The following is a 24,757-nucleotide window of genomic DNA, read 5'->3' as shown; positions in this document are numbered from 1 at the left end:
GTCAGCAGATTTGTACCTATGAATCTTTTCAATCAAATGGTTTTTATTGTTCAAATAAAGTTGGCATATCACAAGACAATTTGCGTCACAATTTTTCTGATATTTTCTCCCCTCCACAACTCAAATACACAGAATTGTATAAAACATTATCATATGTCCATATATTTGATACATCTTCCACAGTCATTGTACATAATGAATATACCAAGATAAAGACAAAACATTTACAGAGTTATTTGACTGTTAAAACCCCAACAACATACACCCCCCCTCCCCCAACTGCCAACCCCCCCCCCCCCCAAATCAGAGCATGAATTTTCTAGACCTTTTTATATTACAACATGAGTGTGAGACAACCAATCATTCCACAACTTTTCAAACTTCTGAGGACAACCCCTCCTAACAAACACTCCCCTCTCTAAAGTTAACATATCATGCACCTTTCTCACAAATTCATCCACAGTTGGCGGACTCCCCTGGATCCACCTAAAAGCAATCAGCTTCCTGGCTACATACAGTAGTCTCCCAACTGCCACCTTGACCGCCTCTCCCCCACCAATCTCCTTCACATATCCCAGCACACATATCTTTGGGTCCTTCTGCACCCTCAACTCCAGGTTACGATTAATCAAAGTCAACACCTCATCCCAAAATCTACTTAGCACTGGACAAGACCAAAGCATATGAAATAGATCTGCACCTTCCGCCATACATTTTGGACAATTGTCATCAGTTCTAATCCCAATTTTCCGTAAAAACACTGGAGTTTTGTAGACTCTGTGGATGATAAACAGTTGTGACAACTTGCCCTGTTCACTTACAGACACTCTCGGGACTGCCTCCAATATATCTTCCCACTGTTCCTTAGGGATGTCCCCCAGGTCCTTTTCCCATTTTCTCATCCTTGTAAGAGGGAAATCTATCAAAAATTTGTCTAAAAGCAGAGTATACACCTGTGATATCAAACCTCTCTTTCCTCCAGCTGGGAGAACCAGTTTATGGACCACATCCATTTTTGCAATAATGCATCCCTTCCTTATCGTGACATCTCAGGCGTGTCTCAGTTGCAGGTATTGATAGAACCACACTTTAGGAATGTTGAATTCCTGCTGTAGATCTTGAAATTATTTAAATACATTAGTCTCTATCAATTGACCTATCCTCATTACTCCATGGGATTCCCAATTTCGGACTCCTGATAGAGAAATGAACTCTGGCATCAAGTTATTGTTCCATATTGGGGAAAGCTCTCCTACCTCACCAACTCCCCTGATCAATTTCACCTTTGCCCACACTTTTTTCATAAGCTCTATAAGCGTCACTTTCTCTCTCCCCCCATGCATCCCTGCACCCTCCAGAATACCCATAAGGTCCCTACTACCCAACCAGTGTTGCAGTATCTTCCCCGTCACATCTGGTATGTACCTATGAATCTGGTTGACCTGTTACATGTGCACTTGGAAGCTGAAGGCATCTGTGTTGGTCCCATGTTCATATGTGCCCGCATTACTGAGAAAAATTATGTTTTAATAAATGCAAATGAGCCTCTAGGAGCAACGGGGGCGTTGCCGTTACACCTAGAGGCTCTGCTATCTCTGCAACCGTCACACCCTCCCCACTCTGTTTTTCCATGCCTGGCCCTGTCAATTTTCCTATATGCTTAGCCATGCAGAGTTAGCTGTCAATCACTGAGTGGCACCGCCCACACGACTGATGTATAAAAAGAGGTAAGGTTTATATAAAGAAGTTTTACTAAATCTTTTCCCACATTATATATCAATCCGCTCAGCTCCTCCTGCTCTATAACACGCTGCCTGCAGATTACACTGCATTTTGTGGTGACAGCTTCCCTTTAAATGGAGTCTGTCAGCAGTTTTGACCTTGTTTAACTGCTGATCGCTCTAGGTAGGGGTCAGGAACAGTAACACAAATACCTTTTGTGGAGATTTTATCATTAGGAGTAGTGTGAATATTAAGTTCTATTCTGTGCCCACGAGGCACAGCTTCACTGGAAAGTGCTCTGTGCATTGTGCTGCTTCCCTGCCTCTCCCCTCTTCTCGGAGCGACAGCTGTACTGGTCTCCTGGTTGGGTGCTACAGCTGAAGCGGTCCAACGGAAAAAGCACTTCACAGTGAAGCCTTGTCTTCACAGGAGCAGAACCTGGCAGAATATAACTTCATATTCACATTACTCAGGATATTAAAGCTTTGCTATAGACATGTTTGTCCTGCTCTCTCCAGCAGGACAACCCCCCCCCCCCAGCTGCATCTAGTGCGATCAGCAGTTTAGAAGTCAAAACTGCTGACAGATTTTTTTTTTTGTAACTGCAATGTAATGAAAATAATTAAAATTGCATAATGAAAACAGCAATGGAATTGCAACAACAGTAATAGCAATTCTGGAGCATCTGCAGACTCAAACGTCTAGAAGGAAGAACAGAGCAATGGCCCAATATAGAGTTATATGAAAAGATAATGTTATTACATAGGAAATGCAACTAGTTACTAAATGAAGAAAGAAAGACTTTGCAGATTTTACTCGCTGGATCAAACTCTTTTTCTCTTGGCTGTTCTAAGGGAGTGAACGCATCGCAGATTCGTGCCGAGTCTTCCACCCGAGAGCGGGACGCTACTACTACACAATGCCAGGAGAGGTGACTGGTCCTCTAAGTGTGGTAATTAAAACTGCAAAGGGAAATTACAGTTTTCTAATTGAAGAAACAAATGTTTTTCTAAAAGCATTTCAGTGCCGTTTTCTGTTGCCATGTGTGAACATATTCTTAGGCTTCTATGGATGGTACTGTTCAAAACATTACATACCTGTTCAACAGTAGCTCTATCAGATTTGTCTTTGACCCGATACCTAGGATTATAAAAGAAAGGGTCATATAAATATCGCTTTGTCTTCTATTTAGTCAATTACCAAAACTAACTGAAAGCGTGGGCGTTTTATTAAAGGGGTAATCCCACACATCTAAGATGTGCACATATCTACAGGACTTGCTTGCCTTTTTGTGGGTGGGCAGAAGCTCATTAAGGGGCTGCATCCCCAGGATGTACTGCATATAGTGCGTTATCCCTTTCCTCCCCTACATAGAAAATAGCGCCTCACATATTGCCGCAGAGATAAAGAAGGTATGTAATACCCGCACAATTTCTTTCTCCACCGACTAGAGAGAAATATAGCTACCTCTCCACCTTCACTATGAGATCACTATGCCAGCACTAAGGGGAAGGGAGCAGGTGAGCTATGAGCAGGTCAGTCCACCTCTGAACCCAGGAGAAGGTGGACACGAAACTGAATGCTGCAGTTATATTGCAATAACAATTTCAAAAAGAAACTGTATTCATTCCATACACTGCGTGCACAACTATTAGGCAAGTTGTATTTTTAAGGATTCATTTTATTCAATCCAAGATGTTAATAAACCTCAAACCTGAATATTTAAGAAAATAAGAGAGAGTGAGGTTTTGGCTTTATTAGGGTCCATTCACACGTCCGCAAAACGTTCACACGTCCGGAACAGGTGCGGACCCATTAAATTTTCTATGAAGACGAAATGTGCTGTCTGCACCCGCATTTGCGGATCCGCCAAAAAATTGAACACGTCCTATTCTTGTCCGCAATAAAGAAAAGGCATTTTCTAGGAGAGTGCCGGCGACGTGCGGTCCGCAAAATGCGGAACGCACATTGCCGGTGTCCGTGTTTTGCGGATCTGCAATACACATACGGACGTGTGAATGGACCCTTAATGTGCAGGATTATTATGTAGCTAAAGGAAAACGGGAACATTTCTCTCACTTGTTTATTTTCATCTGTTAAAGTGAGAATAATAAACAACTCGATTTACAAACAAACATTTATGACCGCCCCCCCCCCCACCACCAGAAAAAAAAAAAAAACACTGACCAATATAGCCCCCCTTCTTTTCAATAACAGTCATAAGCCTTCCATCCATGGGGTCTGGCAGTTTCTTAAAGGGGTTATCCGACACTAACAAATGCTCCCCCATATTCCGGGCCCCTCACACTGATTCTAGTTACCTGGCGGCTCCCCACTCCCTGCGCTGCTCCTGGTCCCCGCACGCGGATGAAAACATCCCACAAGGCTAGGGAGGCTCGTCCATGTCTGCCATTGGTTTCTCCCCCTTGTTATAGGGTCTTGATCCCCTTAGGCCTCACCCTCCCCCATTACATAAATACACATTACCTGATATGCTTCAATCCAATAAGCATTCAAGTTTATACAGCTTGGAGTTAGAAAATATGCATAGAGATTATGATATGGTCCAAATACTCACTTGCCTAATAATTGCGCACTGAGTAGTAATACTTTTCATGGGATAAACCCTTTAACTGCAAGTATGCCTGAGAATTTAAATATTAGCGCTAGTTCAGATATTCAGATCATTCGACCTCCATCCCATCCGGTGAAGTAGCTGCCACCGTCAGGCGGAGAATGAATGGAAGGTGGCTCTCTCCATTTACTTCTGAGACAAGAATGCTTGGATACACAATAACAGTCTGAGATGGGAGTAACCCTTTCATTCAACAGCATTTGAAGGAGTATTCCAGAATTTTAATATTGATGACCTATGCTCAGGATAGGTCATCAATATCAGATCAGCGCAAGTCCGACACTCGGCACCCCCACCGTTCAGCTGGTTCATTGTTAACCTTCTCACCGTCAGAACAGCAGTGGTAAGCAGGTGTAATTACAAGAGGCCGTCCCATTTAGGGCTGCAGCTAACAATTATTTTAGCAATCAAGTATTCTACCGATTACTTTTACGATTAATCAAGTACTCCAATAAGAAAAAATGTATTAATAGATTGTTTTCTTTTATAAAAACTCATCAGACCCCATGCCATCATTCCCCAACACCCTTCGTCCCCCCCCCCCCGTTCAATCAGACCAAGTGCATCAGTTCCCCCCAGTGCCATCAGCTCTCCCCCCACCCGATGCCTTCAGCTTCACTCCCCCTTGTGCCATCCTCTCTGCTCCCCTTAGGCCAGGCCACACTTCAGTTAAACCACGGATGCACGGTCCGTAAAAGCCCAGCCTGCCCTCCTCCTGACGTGCACAGCGCCATTGGTTGCTATGACGCTGTGCACTCCGGGCGCCCGGCCTTAGTCGTGCCCCCAACTTACGTTTCCAGCAGGGCGCCGCCGACACTCTATCGTTCCGCACTACTCTGGGCGTGATGTCACACAGCGCATCAGGTCACGGCGTGAGTACTCGTTGCAGCCCTAGTCCCATTCACTTCAATGGGACGGCTTCTTCGTATACTTTTGAATAGAACGAGCCATCCCATTGAAATGAATGGGACGGCTTCTTGTAATTACACCTGCTTACCGCTGCTGTTGCAATTAAACAATGAACCAGCTGATCGGCGGGGGTGCCGGACTTCCACATATCTGATATTGGTGACCTATCCTGAGGATAGGTCATGAATTTAAAAATTCTGGAATACACCTTTAAATTCTGTTTTGAATGAAAGGGTTACTCCCATTTCAGACTGTTACTGTGTATCCAAGTATGCTTGTCTCTCTTAGGGCTCATGCACACAACCGTGTGCTGCCCGTCGTCGTATTGCGGCCCGCATACGGCGGGTCCGCAATACACAGGCACCGGCCGTGTGCATCCCGCATCACGGACCCATTCACTTGAATGGGTCTGCGATCCGGGAGATGCGGAACGGAGGCACGGATCGGAAGCCCACGGAAACACTATGGAGTGCTTCCGTGGGTTTACTGTATGTGCCTCCGCACCGCAAAAAAGTAGTGCATGCACTACTTTTTTGCGGTGCGGGCCATCGGATGCGGATCGCGGACCCCATTCAAGTGAATGGAGCCAGGATCCGCATGCGGCTGCCCCACGGTCTGTGCCCGTGCATTGCGGACCGCAATTTGCAGTCCGCAGCACGGGCCGCACACGTTTGTGGGCATGAGCCCTTACCCTGAGAATAGGTCATCAATATTAAAATCCTGAAAAACCCTTTTAAGTCACGGTAGTAGAAAATGTGTACTTACTGGTCTGATTCTTTTTGTCTGGATTTTTCAGTGACTTTGTTCATAACAGAGTCAGAAAGAGTCAATTTACCTAGAAAACATTCAATATTTCATGTCAATCATACAAAAGGTTCTCCAATCTATGCTTGTTAGAAGAGTCCCCGACATTAAAGGGGTTTTTCCATCTCAGACAATGGGGACATATCACTAGGATATGCCACCCACTGTCAGATTGGTGCGGGTCCCACTTCTGGGACCCGGACCTACACCGAGAACAGAACGGGGAAAGGTGGTGGAGGGCGCACTGTGCATGCGCAGCCGCCCTCCATCGATTTCTATGGGACTGCCGAAAATAGCTGAGCACTGGCTCGGCTATTTCGTCTCTCCCCGCTCTGTTCTCAGCGTAGGTGCGTGTCCCAGAGTTGGGAAGCGCATCTATCAGACAATGGGGGCACATCCTAGCGATATACCCCATTGTCTTTGCTGGGAATACCCCTTTAAGCTGATCACAGAGTAAGCTGTTTATATGGTAAAACCTGGCAGTAGGCGCTCCGTTTCCCTGCAGCGCCACCAAGTGGGGAATTAAACATTACACAGAGCTCATTCACAATATGTTGTCTGTGTAATGTAGGACAGGCCAAGTACTCCAGGGTGGGTGATGCTCTTTGGAATCACTCTACCCTGGCAAGAAGATTAGGATCCTGAACAGGGAACTTTCCCTCCATTTTATTAAATCAGAATTCCCCAATAGGGTATATGAAATATGGAAATGGGTTTTCTAAACTGGACAACCCATTTAAAAAAAAAAAACTTTAAAAAAAAAAATCTAAATATATTAGTCAACATACCAAATATGAAAATGTACTGATATTCAGCGGCTCACCCCACCCTATCCCCAAGGAACCGGTGCTCACTCTGCGGATTCACCCAAATCCGAAACAGAAAATATGAAAGAAATAAATTGTTGGAGGGCACTCAATTACCTGGAAACATCCAATGTAGGGTGTCAATAACATAATTTAATACACATAAAATGCTCACATAAAAGTAAACATACATAAAAAAGTGCAGGATGCACCCAATGGACCCTTTTGTACAAAACAACAATGTTTTGTACAAAAACACAAACAAACACAAGAAACCGTAATTCAGGCTGTGGACCCGATCCCGGTATGGGCAGTCCGAGTCCAGTTGCAGTGTTGTATTAAGATGTGCGATCCTATCTGGCCGAATATAATGCCTTACCGCTGAGGAAAGGGCTTGTACCCCGAAACGCGTCCGGTAAACGACAGCAAAGTTTTTCGTTAAAGTCCTGAGGTGCCGATATTGAAAGGCAGCCCCCTGGACCCCCGCTGAGTGAACTTTTGTGCGAATACAAGCACACAGTCCGGACTTTAGGACCTAACTCACTTACCAGCTTTCCAAGGAGCCGCGTGGATCACGTGGGACGCCGCGTTCGAGACCACACGGGACGCCGATGTGAGTCTAAGTCGCTGACTAGGGATTTACATCGATCTCCCTCCAGTGACACAAGAGGGGTTAATGTACTTTGCCCCATGGGGCTATATTGATATACCAACATATGTGATCTACATTACGTTTATACGCCACATACGGCGATTAAGTGCGGTCCTATATTCGGCCAGATAGGATCGCACATCTTAATACAACACTGCAGCTGGACTCGGACTGCCCATACCAGGATCGGGTCCCCAGCCTGAATTGCGGTTTCTTGGTGTTTTTGTACAAAACATTGTTTTAGGGTCCATTGGGTGCATCCTGCACTTTTTTTATGTATGTTTATTTTTATGTGTGAGCATTTTATGTGTATTAAATTATGTTATTGACACCCTACATTGGATGTTTCCAGGTAATTGAGTGCCCTCCAACAATTTATTTATAACATACCAAATATGCCTCTCTGGCGCAGCCTGCCATTCAATGTCAGTATAGCAGTCATTAAAATGATATGCAATATATGCATTGCATTTTAAAATCAATCAGAATATTGTCTGTTCTAGTCCCCTTGTGAGACTATTATGTTAAAAAAAAATAACACAAAAATCCATAAAAAATAAGCTTTTTTTCCATTGAAAATACACTTTTCAATGAAAAAAAAAAAATAATATATATATATACCCCATGTTAGGTATTGCCGCGTCCTTAACGACCCAGACTACATAAATATCATGTAAATTATCCCCTACGGTGAACGCCGTAAAAAAAATAAATTTAGTTGCCACCAAATACTTAAAGGGTTTCTATCACTTCGCATGACATAATTAGCTGTCAGACACTAGCGATCTGCTAGTGTCTGCTCTGGCCAACCATCCTACTATAATCACTTGTGGGGCAGCGGTTTTGCTAAAAAACGAACTTTTCTAAATATGCTAATGAGCCTCTAGGTGCTATGTGGGCGTCATTAGCACCTAGAGGCTCCGTCTACCTTCATACACAGCCGCCGCCCAGCGCGTCCCTCCAGCCCGCCCATGTCCTCCTCCGTGTGACGCAGCGGCCGAATTCTCGCGCATGCGCCGTGCGCGGCTGTATTCGGCGCATTTGAGATGTCTGAGCTCGGAGCGGTCAGACATTCAATGCGCATGCGCCGAATACATCCGCGCATGCGCATTGAATGTCTGACCGCTCCGAGCTCAGACATCTCAAATGCGCCGAATACAGCCGCGCACGGCGCATGCGCGAGAATTCGGCCGCTGCGTCACACGGAGGACGACATGGGCGGGCTGGAGGGACGCGCTGGGCGGAGGCTGTGTATGAAGGTAGACGGAGCCTCTAGGTGCTAATGACGCCCACATAGCACCTAGAGGCTCATTAGCATATTTATAAAAGTTAGTTTTTTAGCAAAACCGCTGCCCCACAAGTGATTATAGTAGGATGGTTGGCCAGAGCAGACACTAGCAGATCGCTAGTGTCTGACAGCTAATTATGTCATACGAAGTGATAGAAACCCTTTAACAAGCGATCAAAAAGCGTAATTTACTCCAAAATGATACCAATGAAAAATACAAGTTGTCCCTCAAAAATCAAGCCCTCACACAACTCCAAAAAAGAAAAATTAAAAGTAGTTTAACGTAAAAAAAAAAATATATATATATATGTAGGTATTTGGTATCATTGTAATCGTACTGACCCAGAGAATAAAGATATTAAGTTATTTATGGGTGATTGAGTCAGCACAACCCTGTATGCAGGTGCACATCGCTATGGCGAAATACATATACAAACGCAAAATACAAATGCAATAGCACTCTGCAACCAGCATTCTGCCCTGCCTCTATGCTCGATGAGGCATTGGTGTACATTTTGGCCAAAGCGTAATAAGCCACTCCATAGAGGCGACCTTGACGTGGTGAGTGGCTTATTACGCTTTGGCCAAAATGTACACCAATGCCTCATTCAACATCCAGCATAGAGGCAGGGCAGAATGCTTGTTGCAGAGTGCTATTGCATTTGTATTTTGCATTAAGTTATTTATATCGAAAAATGAACACCGTAAAATTTATAACGTAAAAACGCAGTGGCAGTATTGCAGTTTCCCACCTCCCTCCCAGAAAGAGTTAATAAAAGTTAATCAGCCAGCCAATGCAGTGCAGTGCACACCGCCTCCCCTCCCAGCCAATGCAGTATAGTGTATGGGACAAGAAGGGTATTCCATTCTGTGCAAGGTGTTCTATACAATGGTTTGGAAGGGAGTAGCAATGTACGGACTGAGCGGGGGATTCAGGCATAACAAATCTAGTTTGGTGTCGGATCTTCATCTAATATCTATGGCTAGTTGAACGTTTAAGAAAATTGCTGCTGAGATGTCATGACTGACAAGTGTGGACTCCGCGCCCAAATACCAGCCACACCGTCTGCTTCTCAGCCTCACCATACTCAGATCAGTACGCCATCAACACAATGCAGACATAACATCTGATAAACGGTGGGAGTTTGCACCATGATACAGGGACAATACATGGCCAATACATGGCGACAGCAGCGTCAGGCCGGCAGATCACTCAGACTGGACTGCGCCGTGCAGTGACTTGTGCAGCATGTGATACAATAGCTCAATCATACCTAGGTTAATCTTGTGTTCATACTTCTGTAAGACTTTGTCCGTCGCTGTATACGCCTTAGATGAGCTCTTATTCATATCTTGTCTGTTAGCCTGAAACACAACAAAAGACGCTGCTGTAGACTGTCCCCAGGAATTCTCGGGTAAACCAGACATGGTGTCTTGTAGGGCTAGCTAAATGAGCTACAAGTGATTTGGAAGTGAAAGAAGAGACACAGAATTATTTGCATGGCTTACCTGGGGGTTACTCCCTCTTGTATACTGCTTAGTAATGTGTGTGCTGCTGTGTTCCCAGTACCATCCATCATCGTCGTCATCATCATCTTCCTCTTCTTCCTCATTATCCTCTTCATACCGTTCCTGAGAAGCAAGTTCTTCTTTTCTCTGAAGGAACTTTTCATAACTTTCCATTCCCTCACTATAAAACCAAAGGCAACAGGACATGAGACTGTGATTGTCATCCTTATATGCATGCAATGTCCACCTTCATAATATAAGAATGTTTTTTAAATTAAAGTAATTCCTGATAAATCTACCCCACCACTTCTTCTACAGCCACCATGAAGACCTAGTCAGCGGGCACCGCGTGTCCCCTGTGTAAGCTATGAGTGTGTGCAGCACGTGTATCACCCGAGGCTGGCATCACTGCCCTTCACGTGTACATATGGAATTCAGAATAAATGTGGTCTAGAAACCACTAGATATTAGATTTAGTCCCTTTGGGACCAGGCTGTGTGCTGCTCGGTCCGTGTGGCCACACCACAAAAGGTGGGAAATGTCCTATCTTTGTCCACAACATGCAGATTGCGGACCTCTTTAAGTCAATGGATGCAGGGTGCACATGGCCAATACCCATGTGTTACAGATCCACAGTTTAAGGTCCACATATCGTGGTGTGAACGCGGTATAAATCTGGTGACTTGGCAGGCCAAGGAAGTGCTGAAAGACATTCCTGGGAAACTTTTGTTGTGCGTGAGCGAGACATTATCCTGCGGAGAGCTGCCAGTTGGAAGCCGTGCAATGAGACAACGCATGCGGTTGCAGGACGTCCTGCACACATCGCTGAGCTGTTAGTGTCCCTCATATCTCCACTAGGGCCTCCATTCTCAAACCCAACCAGAAGCTGGAATCATCACTAGAGACAATACGGTTGCAGTCCATAGCGGTCCAGGTTTCTTGTTCACTACACCACTGCAAACAAAAGGCAATGGTGGCGGGTCAATACATTCCCTGCCGAGTGCTTGGAATTGGTGTGGGCAGAAACAGGGATGTGTAATGAAGGCGCCACTTGTGTGTAAATGGTGGACAATGAAACAATCCGGGACCTGTTCACCTTGTGTGTGTGCCCTCACGTCACCAACATCTCCTAACAGCTAGGTCAGGACAGCCTAGATGGTGGGCAGTTCAACAAAATGACCATCCTGCTTCTCTCAGTCCAACTAAACATCTTAGGCCCCTTTCACACGGGCGAGTATTCCGCGTGAGTTGAACGCATTGCACCCGCACTGAATACCGACCCATTCATTTCTATGGGGCTGTTCCCATGAGCGGTAATTTTCACGCATCACTTGTGCGTTGCGTTAAAATCGCAGCATGCTCTATATTCTGCATTTTTCACGCAATGCAGGCCCCGTAGAAGTGAATAGGGTTGCGTGAAAATCGCAAGCATCCGCAAGCAAGTGCGTATGCGGTGCAATTTTCACGCACGGTTGCTAGGAGACGATCGGGGTGGAGACCCGAACCTTATTATTTTCCCTTATAACATGGTTATAAGGGAAAATAATAGCATTCTGAATACAGAATGCATAGTAAAATAGCGCTGGAGGGGTTAAAAAAAATAAATAAAAAATAATTTAACTCACCTTAATAATATTACAGGCTAGACGCAATGGCGCGCACGTGCACGTGAGGACGCGCGCTCGTAGGTGGGGAGGTTGAAGCGCTGGGAGCCTGAGGGGGGATGAGGACGGACCGCATCCAATGAGGGAGAGGAGCTGGCAGCTCCCCGTCTGTTAGCCGCACGCCGCACACCGATCGCGGCCTCTGCAATCAGCTGTCCAGGTACAACAGTGGCGCAGAGGGAGACGGCTCTCTGCACGGACCGAACGAGTTCAAACAGCACAAACGACGCCAAGTCAAAGATGCCAGGAAGCAGGTCAGTGCAGAGGAATACAGCAGGGGAGAGACGGAGAGAGCGCTGCCGGAGGTCTGTATCCTAAGGAGTGTGGTAAAAACAGCAAAGCACTCCCACCACCAGAGTCAAGGTCGGATTCTCCTTTTATGTTTGTATTATTTGTGTCCTCTCTCTGCCTACCCTATTGAGCATTTGGAGGAGGAAGGAGAGGTAAGATAGAGGACATTTAAGGACCCCTAAGGGGAAAGGATTAACTATGAAGAAAGGGTTAACGCAGTAAAGATTTGGAAAAAAAAAAAAAAACTGTGATGTTACATGACTGTTGCCAATGACACTGGGAAAGTAAATAATGCACAAAATACCTACTGATTCAACGATAAGTATAAAGTAATATCCTGGTGCCGTAGCAACGAGTGACTGACCTATATAAGGGGTATCGTTAAAGCCGGTCTAAGGGGACTAGACTAACCCTTAATCTTAAACGCCAATTTTTCAAGAGACATTCTTTACTTGAATATAGAAGCATCTCATAGGGCATAGATAAGTGACCCAAAAAAAAAAAAATTTTTTGGATAAAATAAGGAAACACCACAGACACCCCCCCCCCCCACCCTCGGAGGCATCATACTATGCCTAGTTGGGCCGGGGCCGACAGCGGCTAAAAGAACCGGCAAATAGAGGGGTGAGGAGGAGAGTGGACCGAGTGGCAGGAGGTCTGAATTAGGATAGACCATATAAGCTCTCTCTCCTGATTCTTTTTGGAAGGGACCCCGTGGAAGGTATGAGAGGAGACCCCTAAAAAACGGGGGAAATTTACTGGAAAAATCAGAGGAGGGGCACAGCAGTAAGGTTTGAAGGGGGAAAAAGAAAAAAGAAAAAAGAAAAAAGAAAAAAAAACGGTGATGTTACATGACTGTTGCCAATGTACTGGGAAAGTAAATAACGCACAAAATACCTTCTGATCCAATGATAAGTATAAAGTAATAACCTGCTGCCATAGCAAGAGTGATTGACTCATATAAGGGGTACTGTAAAAGCCGGTCTAAGGAGACTGTATTAACCCTCAACCTTAATCGCTAATTTTTCAAGAGGAGGAAGGTTAGTAGAGAAGACCCTTATAAAGCGGGGGAAATCTGCTGAAAAAAATCAGAGGAGAAGCCCAAGGGACCCCCCCCCCCTCCCCCCCGGATATAATGTTCATATCCCACACGGGTTACAAAGTGATTTTTTTATCAATGTGATAAATATATGATAAGATCCCAAATCCTTTGAGAACTCGCCCAGGACTTCTAGGGTCAGGAAGACAAATACATAAACAAAGGCATCTGGGATTATTCCCCCTAGAACGGAGGGGAACTTATATATGCTGGAATTGTGGGGTACCATTACTTAGAGTATCTACATGACTAGGGATGCTCTGAAAAAATTGGAAAACTAGGGAACTCACAAAAAAAAGGGAACAGACACCCCACCTAGTACTTCCCCCCTCGCCATTTGGAAAGTAGGGGGGGCTAGGTGGAGAGTAAAGAGGAAACCGGGGGAGGCAGTCGAAGGTCAAGCTGGGGAAAAGAATTAGAAAAAGGGAAAATATGAGTAGAATGACGAGTAGGTCTACAAGGGGGGGACCCCCGACAACCCCGAGTAATACATCAACAACAAGCTCTATAAGACCTTTCATGACTAAAGGGGTAAGTCCGCAAACACAAGGAGCCCCGGGAGGGACAAAGCAACAGCAAGCTAATAAAGACCAAAAGTCTGTAAACAAAAAACCCCAGGGGGAAAACATCAGCGAAACATCAATAGAGTCAAGAGAAGAAGGCAATATAGAGCATAGATCGGAGGGCAATGGGAATAAGGGACACCGATCAAATGCACAGCCCCCCCATAACGGAGAAATTGCAGAGATGCTACAAAGGATGGAAGTGGCGATTAAGGAGGAAATCAAAGGGGAAATACAGAATCTGCGTACAGACCTCGGACATTTTATGTCCAGAATTGAAACAATAGAAGAACGAATAGAGACGACCGAACAAGAAGTAAAAGGGTTAAAACATCAAATTGACCAGACACAACGACAACAGAGACTTATCCTCTACAAAATAGAAGATCAGGAAAATAGAAACCGCAGACAAAATCTAAGGATAAGATCGATCCCAGAGGAAAGGGGAGAAGATCTCAGGAAAAAAATGCAGATGTTATTCAATCCCCTCTTGGAAAAACCAATAGAAGAACCCATAAGGATAGAAAGAGTTCATAGAGTGGGGAATCCACAAAGAGTTAACTCAGAGCGAACAAGAGATGTGATAATCAGATTCCGACTCTATGAGGATAAAGAAATAGTGTGGAAGAAACTGCGGGGTCAATCTCCGATAGTGCTAGATGGGAGAGAGTTACAGATATTCTCTGACCTATCTGCCGAGACCCTGGCAAGGAGACGAGTACTGAAGCCACTTCTAAAGCAGATGATAGACTTAAACATTAAATATACTTGGGGACATCCGGCATGCCTAATTGGCACAAAAGACGGAAGATCGACAACACTGAGATTTCCGGAAGATTTAGAAGAATTTTGCAAAAAACTAGATATTCAGATACCCGACCTACCAGGATGGGAATAGAGGAGTAGGAGATAAGGGAGGAGGGAGAAGGGGAGAGGGGAAGGAGGAAAAGGAAAGAAAAAGGAAAGAATATATATGAGTCAAGTCATAATGATTTAATCTTTTTTTTTTTTTTTTCTGGAAGATCCGGTTTTTTATTGTCTTGACCCTTGCTGGTGGTGCTGGGTGCGTGGGGGGATCTACCTATCCCCCCTCCCCCCCGCACAATGAGTGAAGCGGAGGAGAGGCAACCCCAGGACCCCACCTAGAGGAAACTGGGCCAGACATGGAGGATGGTCCAGAGGCCAAAAACTGGCCGAAAGGGGGGGGAGGGGGGGGGGAGGAGGGAGGGTGGAGGGGAACGGGAGGAGAGGGAGGGACCTATCTCACCAAAATAAATCAGAAAGAAGGGGAAGATTAAAAGATGCCACAAATCAAATGTCTATCTTATAATGTGAAAGGTCTCAATAGCCCGACCAAGAGGCATAAGGTTCTCAAGGAATTGAAGGGTTACAAAGCAGATATATCCTTTTTACAGGAAACTCATATTACCCTAGGATCAAATATTAGACTATATGCCCCAGAGCTCCCCATTTGGTACTATGGGGATTCTATATCCAAAAGAGCAAGAGGGATAGCAATCGGGATCTCAAAAAGGGTACGGTTCGAACTAACCGATAGACTGACAGATCCAGAGGGGAGATTCCTTTTCCTGAGAGGAAAATTGGAAGGATTAGAATGTACTCTGGTAAATGTCTATGCCCCAAATGACTCACCGACAAAATTTCTCTTGGGGATACTAGGGAAATTGATAGACTTCAGGAGGGGAAGTGTAATCATAGGAGGAGACTTCAACCTAAGTATGAACCCAAAAATAGATAGGACATCCCAGACATCGAGCGTGCGGGGCGTACAGTTAAGAAAGCTTAGGGACGCCTTATTTAGGAGTCAACTGATAGACGCTTGAAGAGTCCTCAACCCGGACAAACGAGACTACACTTTCTACTCCCCGGTGCATGGGACCTATTCTAGGATCGACCACATATTAGTCGACCACAGAACCCTAGATATCGTGGTGGAAGCAAAAATAGAAACCATGACGATCTCTGACCATGCACCGGTTAGTATCACAATAGACATTTCAGGAAATCCGAAGCCGAAACAAAATTGGAGGCTAGACGAACATTTGTTGATAGAGGAAACCAGTTTAACAAGAGTAAAAAAAGAGCTGGAAGAGTATTTTAAGTTAAACGAGATGAAGGAAGTATCGGTGGCAACAGTGTGGGACGCCCATAAGGCAGTGATAAGAGGAACTTTGATCTCGGAAGGGGCAAGGAAAATAAAAGAAAAAAATAGGAAAAAAGAAGAATTAATAGAAGAAATTTTCCTCTTAGAACAAGAACATAAAAAGATAGAGAAACAACGGGATCTATATTTAAAACTGGTTAATAAACGTAATGAACTGAAAGATATTATGAATCAAGAAACCCGAAAGGAATTTAATTTAATCGCTAGGGAAAGATATACGTGGGGGAATAAAACCAATAAACATCTAGCAAGAATGGTGCAGAAAAAGAAAATCAAAAAACTATATAGACAAAATCAAAAACGAAAAAAGGAGAGATTTTACATACAACAAAGGAAATCGCGGAGACCTTTAGGCTATATTATGAGAGACTGTATGCGGTGGAACAAAGGAAAGGACAGGAGGGAGAAAAAAATAATAAAACGGTAAATTTCCTAAGGGATGCAGGACTGCCAAAAATAAATAGAAGTGAATCTGAGATAATGGATAGACCAATATCGGAAAAAGAGATTAATTCTGCATTAGCGAGTACAGCATCAGGTAAAAGTCCGGGACCCGACGGTTTCACCAACCTGTATTATAAAAAGTGTAAGGAGATCCTTCTACCAAAATTATGCCAATATTTTAATGGGTTGGGCGAAGATTTCTTTTTGAGCCGGGAGGCCTCAGAGGCTATCATAACAGTTATCCCCAAGGAGGGGAAGGATAAAGGGGACTGCTCAGGGTATCGACCAATATCTCTGCTAAATACAGATGTAAAACTGTTTGCAAAGGTCTTGGCCGAGAGAGTAAAACAAGAAATGGCAAAGATGGTACACCCAGACCAGACAGGGTTCATCCAGGGAAGAGAGGGGAGGGATAATGGAGTCAGAGCGGTATTGATAATGCAAAAAATGAAAATAACTGGAATCCCCAGTCTACTCTTGTCGATAGATGCGGAGAAGGCATTTGACAGAGTAGACTGGGAATTCATGCTGCGTACCCTGGATGAAATGGGGTTTGGCCAAAGGATGAGGAAGTGGATAACAACTTTGTATCAGGAACCAAGGGCAAAAATAAAAATAAATGGAAGCCTATCCCAAGAATTGTTAATGAAAAACGGAACTAGACAGGGGTGCCCCCTGTCTCCACTCCTGTTTGTGCTCTCCCTGGAGCCATTATTGGCCAGGATACGTAAGTGCCCCGACATAAGAGGAGTCAAAATAGGGGAGGACGAACATAAACTCTCAGCATTTGCTGATGACGTCCTCTTCTACTTGTCAGACCCTAAAACCTCAATCCCAAAATTATTAGATTTATGCACGTCATACGGAGAAATATCAAATTTCAAAATTAACGTAGCTAAAACCGAGATCCTGAGTATCAATGTCAACGGACGAGAGGAAAGGGATTTAAAACAGAAATACTGCTTCTCCTGGGTAAAAGCACTTAAGTACCTTGGTATTCTTCTTGTCCCATCAATAAAAAAAAATGTATGAGAAAAATTATATTCCTTTGCTAAACGAAATTAGGGAGGAAATTGGGAGGATAAAAAATAGACCAATATCCTGGATAGGACGAATAAACTTTTGTAAAATGGTAATTCTACCAAAGATTACCTATAAGTTCCAGATGATACCCATAAGCTTACCCGGAACACTCTTCTTAGCTCTTAAAAAACAGATTATGAACTTCATATGGAGAAATAAGAAACATAGAGTATCCCTCCAAACCCTAAGACAACCCAAAATTAAGGGGGGACTAGCGGTACCAGACATTAAAACATACTATGAGGCAGTGGTTTTGTCGAGGGTGGTGGAGTGGGCTAGGGCCAGTAAGGAAAAAAGATGGGTCAATATCGAAAACGAAATGGCAAAAGCCAGCTTGGACAAGATTATATGGAACCCACCTCAATATAGGACACTAGATAAGAATTCACACGAGATAACTAAAAATGCACTAAAAATTTGGGACACTAAATATAAAAAAATAGAAAAGGAATTTAACTCACCATTACTGGCACTAAAAAATAATGACTATTTTGCACCGGGCAAAACACAGATTGGTGGAAATTGGATAAAAAAAAGACACCACTCAATTAAGGGATGTAATAAAAGATGGGCACATTATAACACTACAAGAATTAAAGGGGAAAAATTTTTTTGGGGAAATTGACGAATGGAGATACCATCAGCTAGCCCACTTTATACAAAGACTGCCGCACCCACTGAGGTCAGGGGAGCAGTTAACCGATTTAGAAAAATTATGCACATCGGAAAAGGTCAAGGGAACGATCTCAAAATTATATAAGATCCTGTTAAAGATGGACGAGCGGATGATCCCTCCTTATGTTAAAAAATGGGAGAGGGAACTTGGATCAAAGCGAGATAGGACCTCAATAGAAAAAATGCTGATACTGGTCCATTCCTCGGCAGTAGACAGCCGTACAGCTGAGATGAGCTATAAATGCCTGACTGGATGGTACATGACCCCAGATAAACTATCTAAATTCAACGAAGGACAAACGGGAGAGTGTTGGAGGGGATGCGGATCCCCGGGAACTATGGCCCACCTGTGGTGGAAATGCCCTAAGGTGGAGGAATTCTGGAAAAAAATATTGGGATGCATAGAAGAGATCACAAAAGAAAAAATTAAGCTGGACCCGTGGGTAGTATTGTTTCATGGGGGTGGGGAAAAAAATCAAAAAATATAAAAAAAACCCTGGTCCCACATCTATTAAATGCTGCCAAAAGAATAATACCGAGAAATTGGCAGGAAGTAGACTGCCCCCACATTTGGGAGTGGATAGACTCCGTGGAAGAAACTTATAGAATGGAAGAATTGAGAGTAGGAGTGGAAGGCAGTGATATAGTTCAAGATAAAAAGTGGGAAAATTGGAGGATTTTTAAGAGATCCTGGAGCTATGCCGAAAAACTTAGGGGCTGAGACCTAAAGATAAAGTGAAATAGAGACGTAGGCATCAGGAGAAAGTCTTCTGGATTGTTTATGGTGAGATAGGGGGAGGGTGGGGGGGAGGGAGGAATGGGGATAAGGTAAAGGAAGTGAAGATTCATCCTACCCGAGACTACTAATAAATTAAAAAAGGAAGGAGTAATACCTTAAACCCCAAAAAAAAAAAAAAAATACATAATAATAAAAGATTATCACATACTGGGGCAAGAGAAAAACAAAGTAAGAAAAATAACTACACTAATGATGCGAAACCTGCTTAGAGACGCTAAGGGCTGGCAAACGGAACATGAGCGTATAAGTGTACACTCTATGAGGTTGAAGTCTGAAGTGAAAAAAAAAAAGGAAAAAAAAAAAAAATAATAATATTACAGGCTATAGCTACTAGAGAGGGGTCGTTGATCCAGGGAGTTATTCTGATTGCATGATTGGAGTCGGGAAGGAATTTTTTATTCCCCTAAAGTGGGGGAAAATTGGCTTCTACCTCACAGGTTTTTTTGCCTTCCTCTGGATCAACTTGCAGGATGACAGGCCGAACTGGATGGACAAATGTCTTTTTTCGGCCTTATGTACTATGTTACTATGTTAATCCACTTGATCGCGGAGCCGGCATCTCTTCTGTCTTCATCTTAGCTGTGTGGAGCAACAGGACCTGTGGTGACGTCACTCCGGTCATCACATGATCCATCACCATTGTAAAAGATCATGTGATGACCGGAGTGACATCACCACAGGTCCTGTTGCTCCACACAGCTAAGGCTACTTTCACACTAGCGTTCGGGGTTCCGCTTGTGAGTTCCGTTTGAAGGGGCTCACAAGCGGCCCCGAACGGATCCGTCCAGCCCTAATGCATTCTGAATGGATGCGGATCCGCTCAGAATGCATCAGTCTGGCTCCGTTTGTCCTCCGCTCAGCAGGCGGACACCTGAACGCAGCTTGCAGCGTTCAGGTGTCCGCCTGGCCGTGCGGAGGCAAACGGATCCGTCCAGACTTACAATGTAAGTCAATGGGGACGGATCCGTTTGAAGTTGACACAGTATGGCTCAATTTTCAAACGGATCCGTCTCCCATTGACTTTCAATGTAAAGTCAAAATGGATCCGTTTGCATTATCATGAACAAAAAAAAAAAAAAAAAGTTTTTTTTTGTTTGTTTTTTTTGTTCATGGTAATGCAAACGGATCCGTTCTGAACGAATCTAAGCGTTTGCATTATAGGTGCGGATCCGTCTGGGCACATACCAGACGGATCCGACCTAAACGCAGGTGTGAAAGTAGCCTAAGATGAAGACAGAAGAGATGCCGGCTGCGCGATCAAGTGGATTAAGGCGAGTTAAATTATTTTTTTTTTTTAACCCCTCCAGCCCTATTTTACTATGCATTCTGTATTCAGAATGCTATTATTTCTCCTTATAACCATGTTATAAGGGAAAATAATACAATCTACAGAACACCGATCCCAAGCCCGAACTTCTGTGAAGAAGTTTGGGTACCAAACATGCACGATTTTTCTCACGCGAGTGCAAAACGCATTACAATGTTTTGCACTCGCGCAGAAAAATCGTGCGTGTTCCCGCAACGCACCCGCACATTTTCCCGCAACGCCCGTGAGAAAGAGGCCTTACAGGCATGTCTAGCAGTCAACAATCTCTCACCAAGAGGTACACTATCCAAAAGTAGCCTCTGAGAGCCTTTTTATAGGACAGCAGGGTAAGCCGAGTAATATATGCATTGTGGAGGGGCTACTCTCTATGCGTGGTGTGTGCGCGCCTGTGCGGAGTATTGTAGGGCAGGCAGTGTATAGAATTATTCTATGCAAGTGCTTGCTGACGTGTTCTTCTAGCAGTGGTGACGTGAATGGGTAGGAAATCATTCTTTTTTTTTTCCACCAAGAGTCAGCCTCCCTTACCTGGTGATATATACGGTACTTTTTACCTGGTTACTACCCCCCCCCCCCCCGTCCCCCCGTCCCCCCAGCAACACTAGTAAATTTAGGCCAAAGTGATTGGAAGTGACTGTCAGTGACCCCATGTTCGGTCACTGCAAACAAGGGGGCTAGATTAAGTTATTTTATTTTTATAGGGGGTCTGGCTTGGGGTCTATTATTTTAGAGGCCAGTTCTGGGGTCTGAAATTAAAGGCTACGTACACCTTCGGGGGGATTTTTATTTTTATTATTGCACTGTACTCATTTTGAGCCAAAAATGTTTTAATTGTTCTTTATTAAACATATGGAATCCTTTTTTTCTGTACAGATTCGACATGCTCTAGTAGCACCCTTTGGATTTTCTGTCTTTACCGTCAGACCAGGAGCAGACGGACACCTTATCTCTGATCGGAAAAGACCTGATCAGTTTTATCCCCATGCATTCTGAATGGAGAGCAATCCGTTCAGGATGTCTTCAGCTCAGTCTTTTGACGGATCAGGACAGAGATAATAGCGCAGCATGCTACGGTTTTATCTCCGGACAAAAAAAACTGAACACTTGCCTGAATGCCGGATCTGGCAATTTTTTCCATAGGAATGTATTAGTGCCAGATCCGGCATTCAAAATACCGGAATGCCACAACCGTCCTTCCGGTCTGAGCATGCACAGACCGAAAAAAAGTGAAATAAATAAAACGCCATATCCGTTTTTCCGGATGACACCAGACGGATCCGGGAGGCAGTTCCGGCGACGGAGCTGCCTGCCGGATTCCTCTGCCCCAAGTGTGAAAGTAGCCTTAGAGATAAGGTTTATTAGATGACCAGCACAAAGTGAAAGAGAAAAACAGTTAACCCTTTGTGACAGAAGAGCCCAATATTTTTAATAAAGGCCAATTGAAAAAAAGATTTTTAGCCAAAAATGAAATCATAAAAAAAAAACTGCCCCTGAAGGTGTACATGGCCTTTAAGGCCTCATGTACATGACCGTAGTTTTTGTCTGCATCCGATCCACATTTTTTGCGGACCCATTCATTTCTATGGGGACACAAAAGATGCGTGCGTTGTCCACATCCGTAGGTCCGTTCTGCTGCTCCACTGAAAAGACAGAACATGTCCTATACTGAGGACAATGGTGCAGGATGTGCAGAATGGGAAAGTGCAGGCACACGCAGCCGGTATCTGATTTGTGGACTGAAAAACGGATACGGTCGTGTGCATGGGGCCTAATAGATGGGTCTGGGGTTTGAAGTTAATATAGGGGCTCTAGCACACGTCCCGTCTATCAACATCCTCCATTGACTTACACTGCGGACAGACTACGCATGGAGACCGTTAATGAATTGGACTGGTCACATGACCCTCCATCGGCTGCCATTTTGGGACCACGGGACTGGCATGCACGTAAGAGCAGCTGCTAGTGACCCTCACTTACACATATCAAACAGTCGGACATTGGCGCCAATGGATTAATAACAGAGATTATTTGCTTTTCCCAAAGCATGCAATTTATCCAGGCCCTTTTATGCAACCCACACCCCATGAGAAGGGCCACTCCCATTTCTGCCATGACACTGACCATGTATCACCCTCCTGGGTTGGAACTTGGCACAGTGAGTCGCAGTCTGTTACAACACCCCCAGTCTCCATACTTCCCTCCTCCATCTCCCTTGTAGCAGTGGTGCAGCCTAGTTTCCGCCGTCGTCTCCCTTGTAGCAGTGGTGCAGCCTAGTTACCGCCGCCGTCTCCCTTGTAGCAGTGGTGCAGCCTAGTTACCGCCGCCGTCTCCCTTGTAGCAGTGGTGCAGCCTAGTTACAGCCGCCGTCTCCCTTGTAGCAGTGGTGCAGCCTAGTTACCGTCGTCGTCTCCCTTGTAGCAGTGGTGCAGCCTAGTTACAGCCGCCGTCTCCCTTGTAGCAGTGGTGCAGCCTAGTTACCGCCGCCGTCTCCCTTGTAGCAGTGGTGCAGCCTAGTTACCGCCGTCGTCTCCCTTGTAGCAGTGGTGCAGCCTAGTTTCCGCCGCCGTCTCCCTTGTAGCAGTGGTGCAGCCTAGTTACCGCCGTCGTCTCCCTTGTAGCAGTGGTGCAGCCTAGTTTCCGCCGTCGTCTCCCTTGTAGCAGTGGTGCAGCCTAGTTTCCGTCGTCGTCTCCCTTGTAGCAGTGGTGCAGCCTAGTTACCGCCGTCGTCTCCCTTGTAGCAGTGGTGCAGCCTAGTTACCGCAGTTGTCTCCCTTGTAGCAGTGGTGCAGCCTAGTTACCGCAGTTGTCTCCCTTGTAGCAGTGGTGCAGCCTAGTTACCGCCGTCGTCTCCCTTGTAGCAGTGGTGCAGCCTAGTTACCGCAGTTGTCTCCCTTGTAGCAGTGGTGCAGCCTAGTTACCGCAGTTGTCTCCCTTGTAGCAGTGGTGCAGCCTAGTTACCGCAGTTGTCTCCCTTGTAGCAGTGGTGCAGCCTAGTTACCGCAGTTGTCTCCCTTGTAGCAGTGGTGCAGCCTAGTTACCGCCGTCGTCTCCCTTGTAGCAGTGGTGCAGCCTAGTTACCGCCGTCGTCTCCCTTGTAGCAGTGGTGCAGCCTAGTTTCCGTCGTCGTCTCCCTTGTAGCAGTGGTGCAGCCTAGTTTCCGTCGTCGTCTCCCTTGTAGCAGTGGTGCAGCCTAGTTACCGCAATTGGTCCCATTCAAGTGAATGGAAAAGGAAGCTATAACTACACTGCACCACTTCATACTGCTGATCAGAGGGGTCCCGGGTGTCGGACCCCCAGCAATCAGATACGGAGGACAGGTCATCAATATCACAAATCTGCAATCCCCCTTTTAGTATCGCCATTATACATGACACACATGAAGTCGCCCTCTTCTGTATCCTTCTCGAAAACCAATATCTTCTAGGGATCCTTAGGTAATTACAGCTCCTTCTGAGGTTGTCACAGACTCCTGGGTATATTAGTGCAGCCATACTAGCAATCACCCAGCTTCTCTAGGAACAGATATAATAAAACATGGCCTGTACAGGAGGGAACTACCAGTGTGTAAGGCATTACAGACTGCATAGGGAACCGCCATGTTTACACACCAAACACCCCCCCGTGACCCGAGTGCCACCTGGCGATAACGCGCCACACGATGTAACACCCGGCACAGACATGGTGAGATATAACACCGACCTGTCCAGCGGCTCCTCCGCCATCTTGCTGCTCTCCAGGACTAACATGTGAACACCGGGTTGTGTGACTGAGCTGCCTCCATGTGCTTCCTGTGTCCGCCCCGAGCCTGCCTCTGCCTGTAGTGTGCGCCTTGTGTGTATATACAATGCTGCCCCCTAGTGTGCGCGCCATGTACTGACAGACACATAGACTGCAATATACAATGCTGCCCCCTAGTGTGCGCCATGTAGACTGCAGTGTTCGCCCATAGTAGGGGACATTTGGGAACCACCAGAGACCCTGGAGATTTTTCCTTTTTGCATTTTCACTTTTTACTCCCTGACTTCCCAGAGCCATAACGTTTTTATTTTTCCATTCACATAGTCCCATGGGGGCTTGATTTTTGCAGGACAAGTTGTACTTTCTAATGGCCCCATTTAATATTGCATACAATGTAGTGAAAAGCAATTCTAAAGGTGAAAAAAAATGCAATTCTGACACAGTTTAAAGGTTTTGTGTCTTACGGTAAAACCTACTTGGGCCCTTCATTTTCTGGGTTAGTACGATTACCGTGATGTTACATTCATATCGTTTTTCTTGTTTTTTAAAGGGGCTCTCTGGGCTTTT

General features: G+C 45.1%; 1 protein-coding gene across 1 annotated transcript in view; it reads right to left on the bottom strand.

Moving 5' to 3' along the window:
* Positions 1–24,250, bottom strand: part of RIOK1 (RIO kinase 1) — a 68,719-nt gene extending 44,469 nt beyond the window's left edge. Inside the window, exons 1-5 of the mRNA XM_040433005.1 lie at positions 24,152–24,250; positions 10,326–10,506; positions 10,091–10,181; positions 6,032–6,101; positions 2,820–2,862 (exon numbers count right to left, since the gene is read on the bottom strand). Coding sequence (XP_040288939.1) covers positions 2,820–2,862; positions 6,032–6,101; positions 10,091–10,181; positions 10,326–10,506; positions 24,152–24,198 — 432 coding nt within the window. The 5' untranslated portion in view covers positions 24,199–24,250. The remainder of the gene's footprint in view (positions 1–2,819; positions 2,863–6,031; positions 6,102–10,090; positions 10,182–10,325; positions 10,507–24,151) is intronic.
* Between the last annotated feature and the right edge of the window lie 507 nt (positions 24,251–24,757).

The sequence above is a fragment of the Bufo bufo genome, chromosome 5 (assembly GCF_905171765.1).
Source record: "Bufo bufo chromosome 5, aBufBuf1.1, whole genome shotgun sequence".
Taxonomy (NCBI): Eukaryota; Metazoa; Chordata; class Amphibia; order Anura; family Bufonidae; genus Bufo; species Bufo bufo.
The sequence above is the reverse complement of the archived record's forward strand: the minus strand, read 5'-3'. Positions and strand labels throughout refer to the sequence as shown.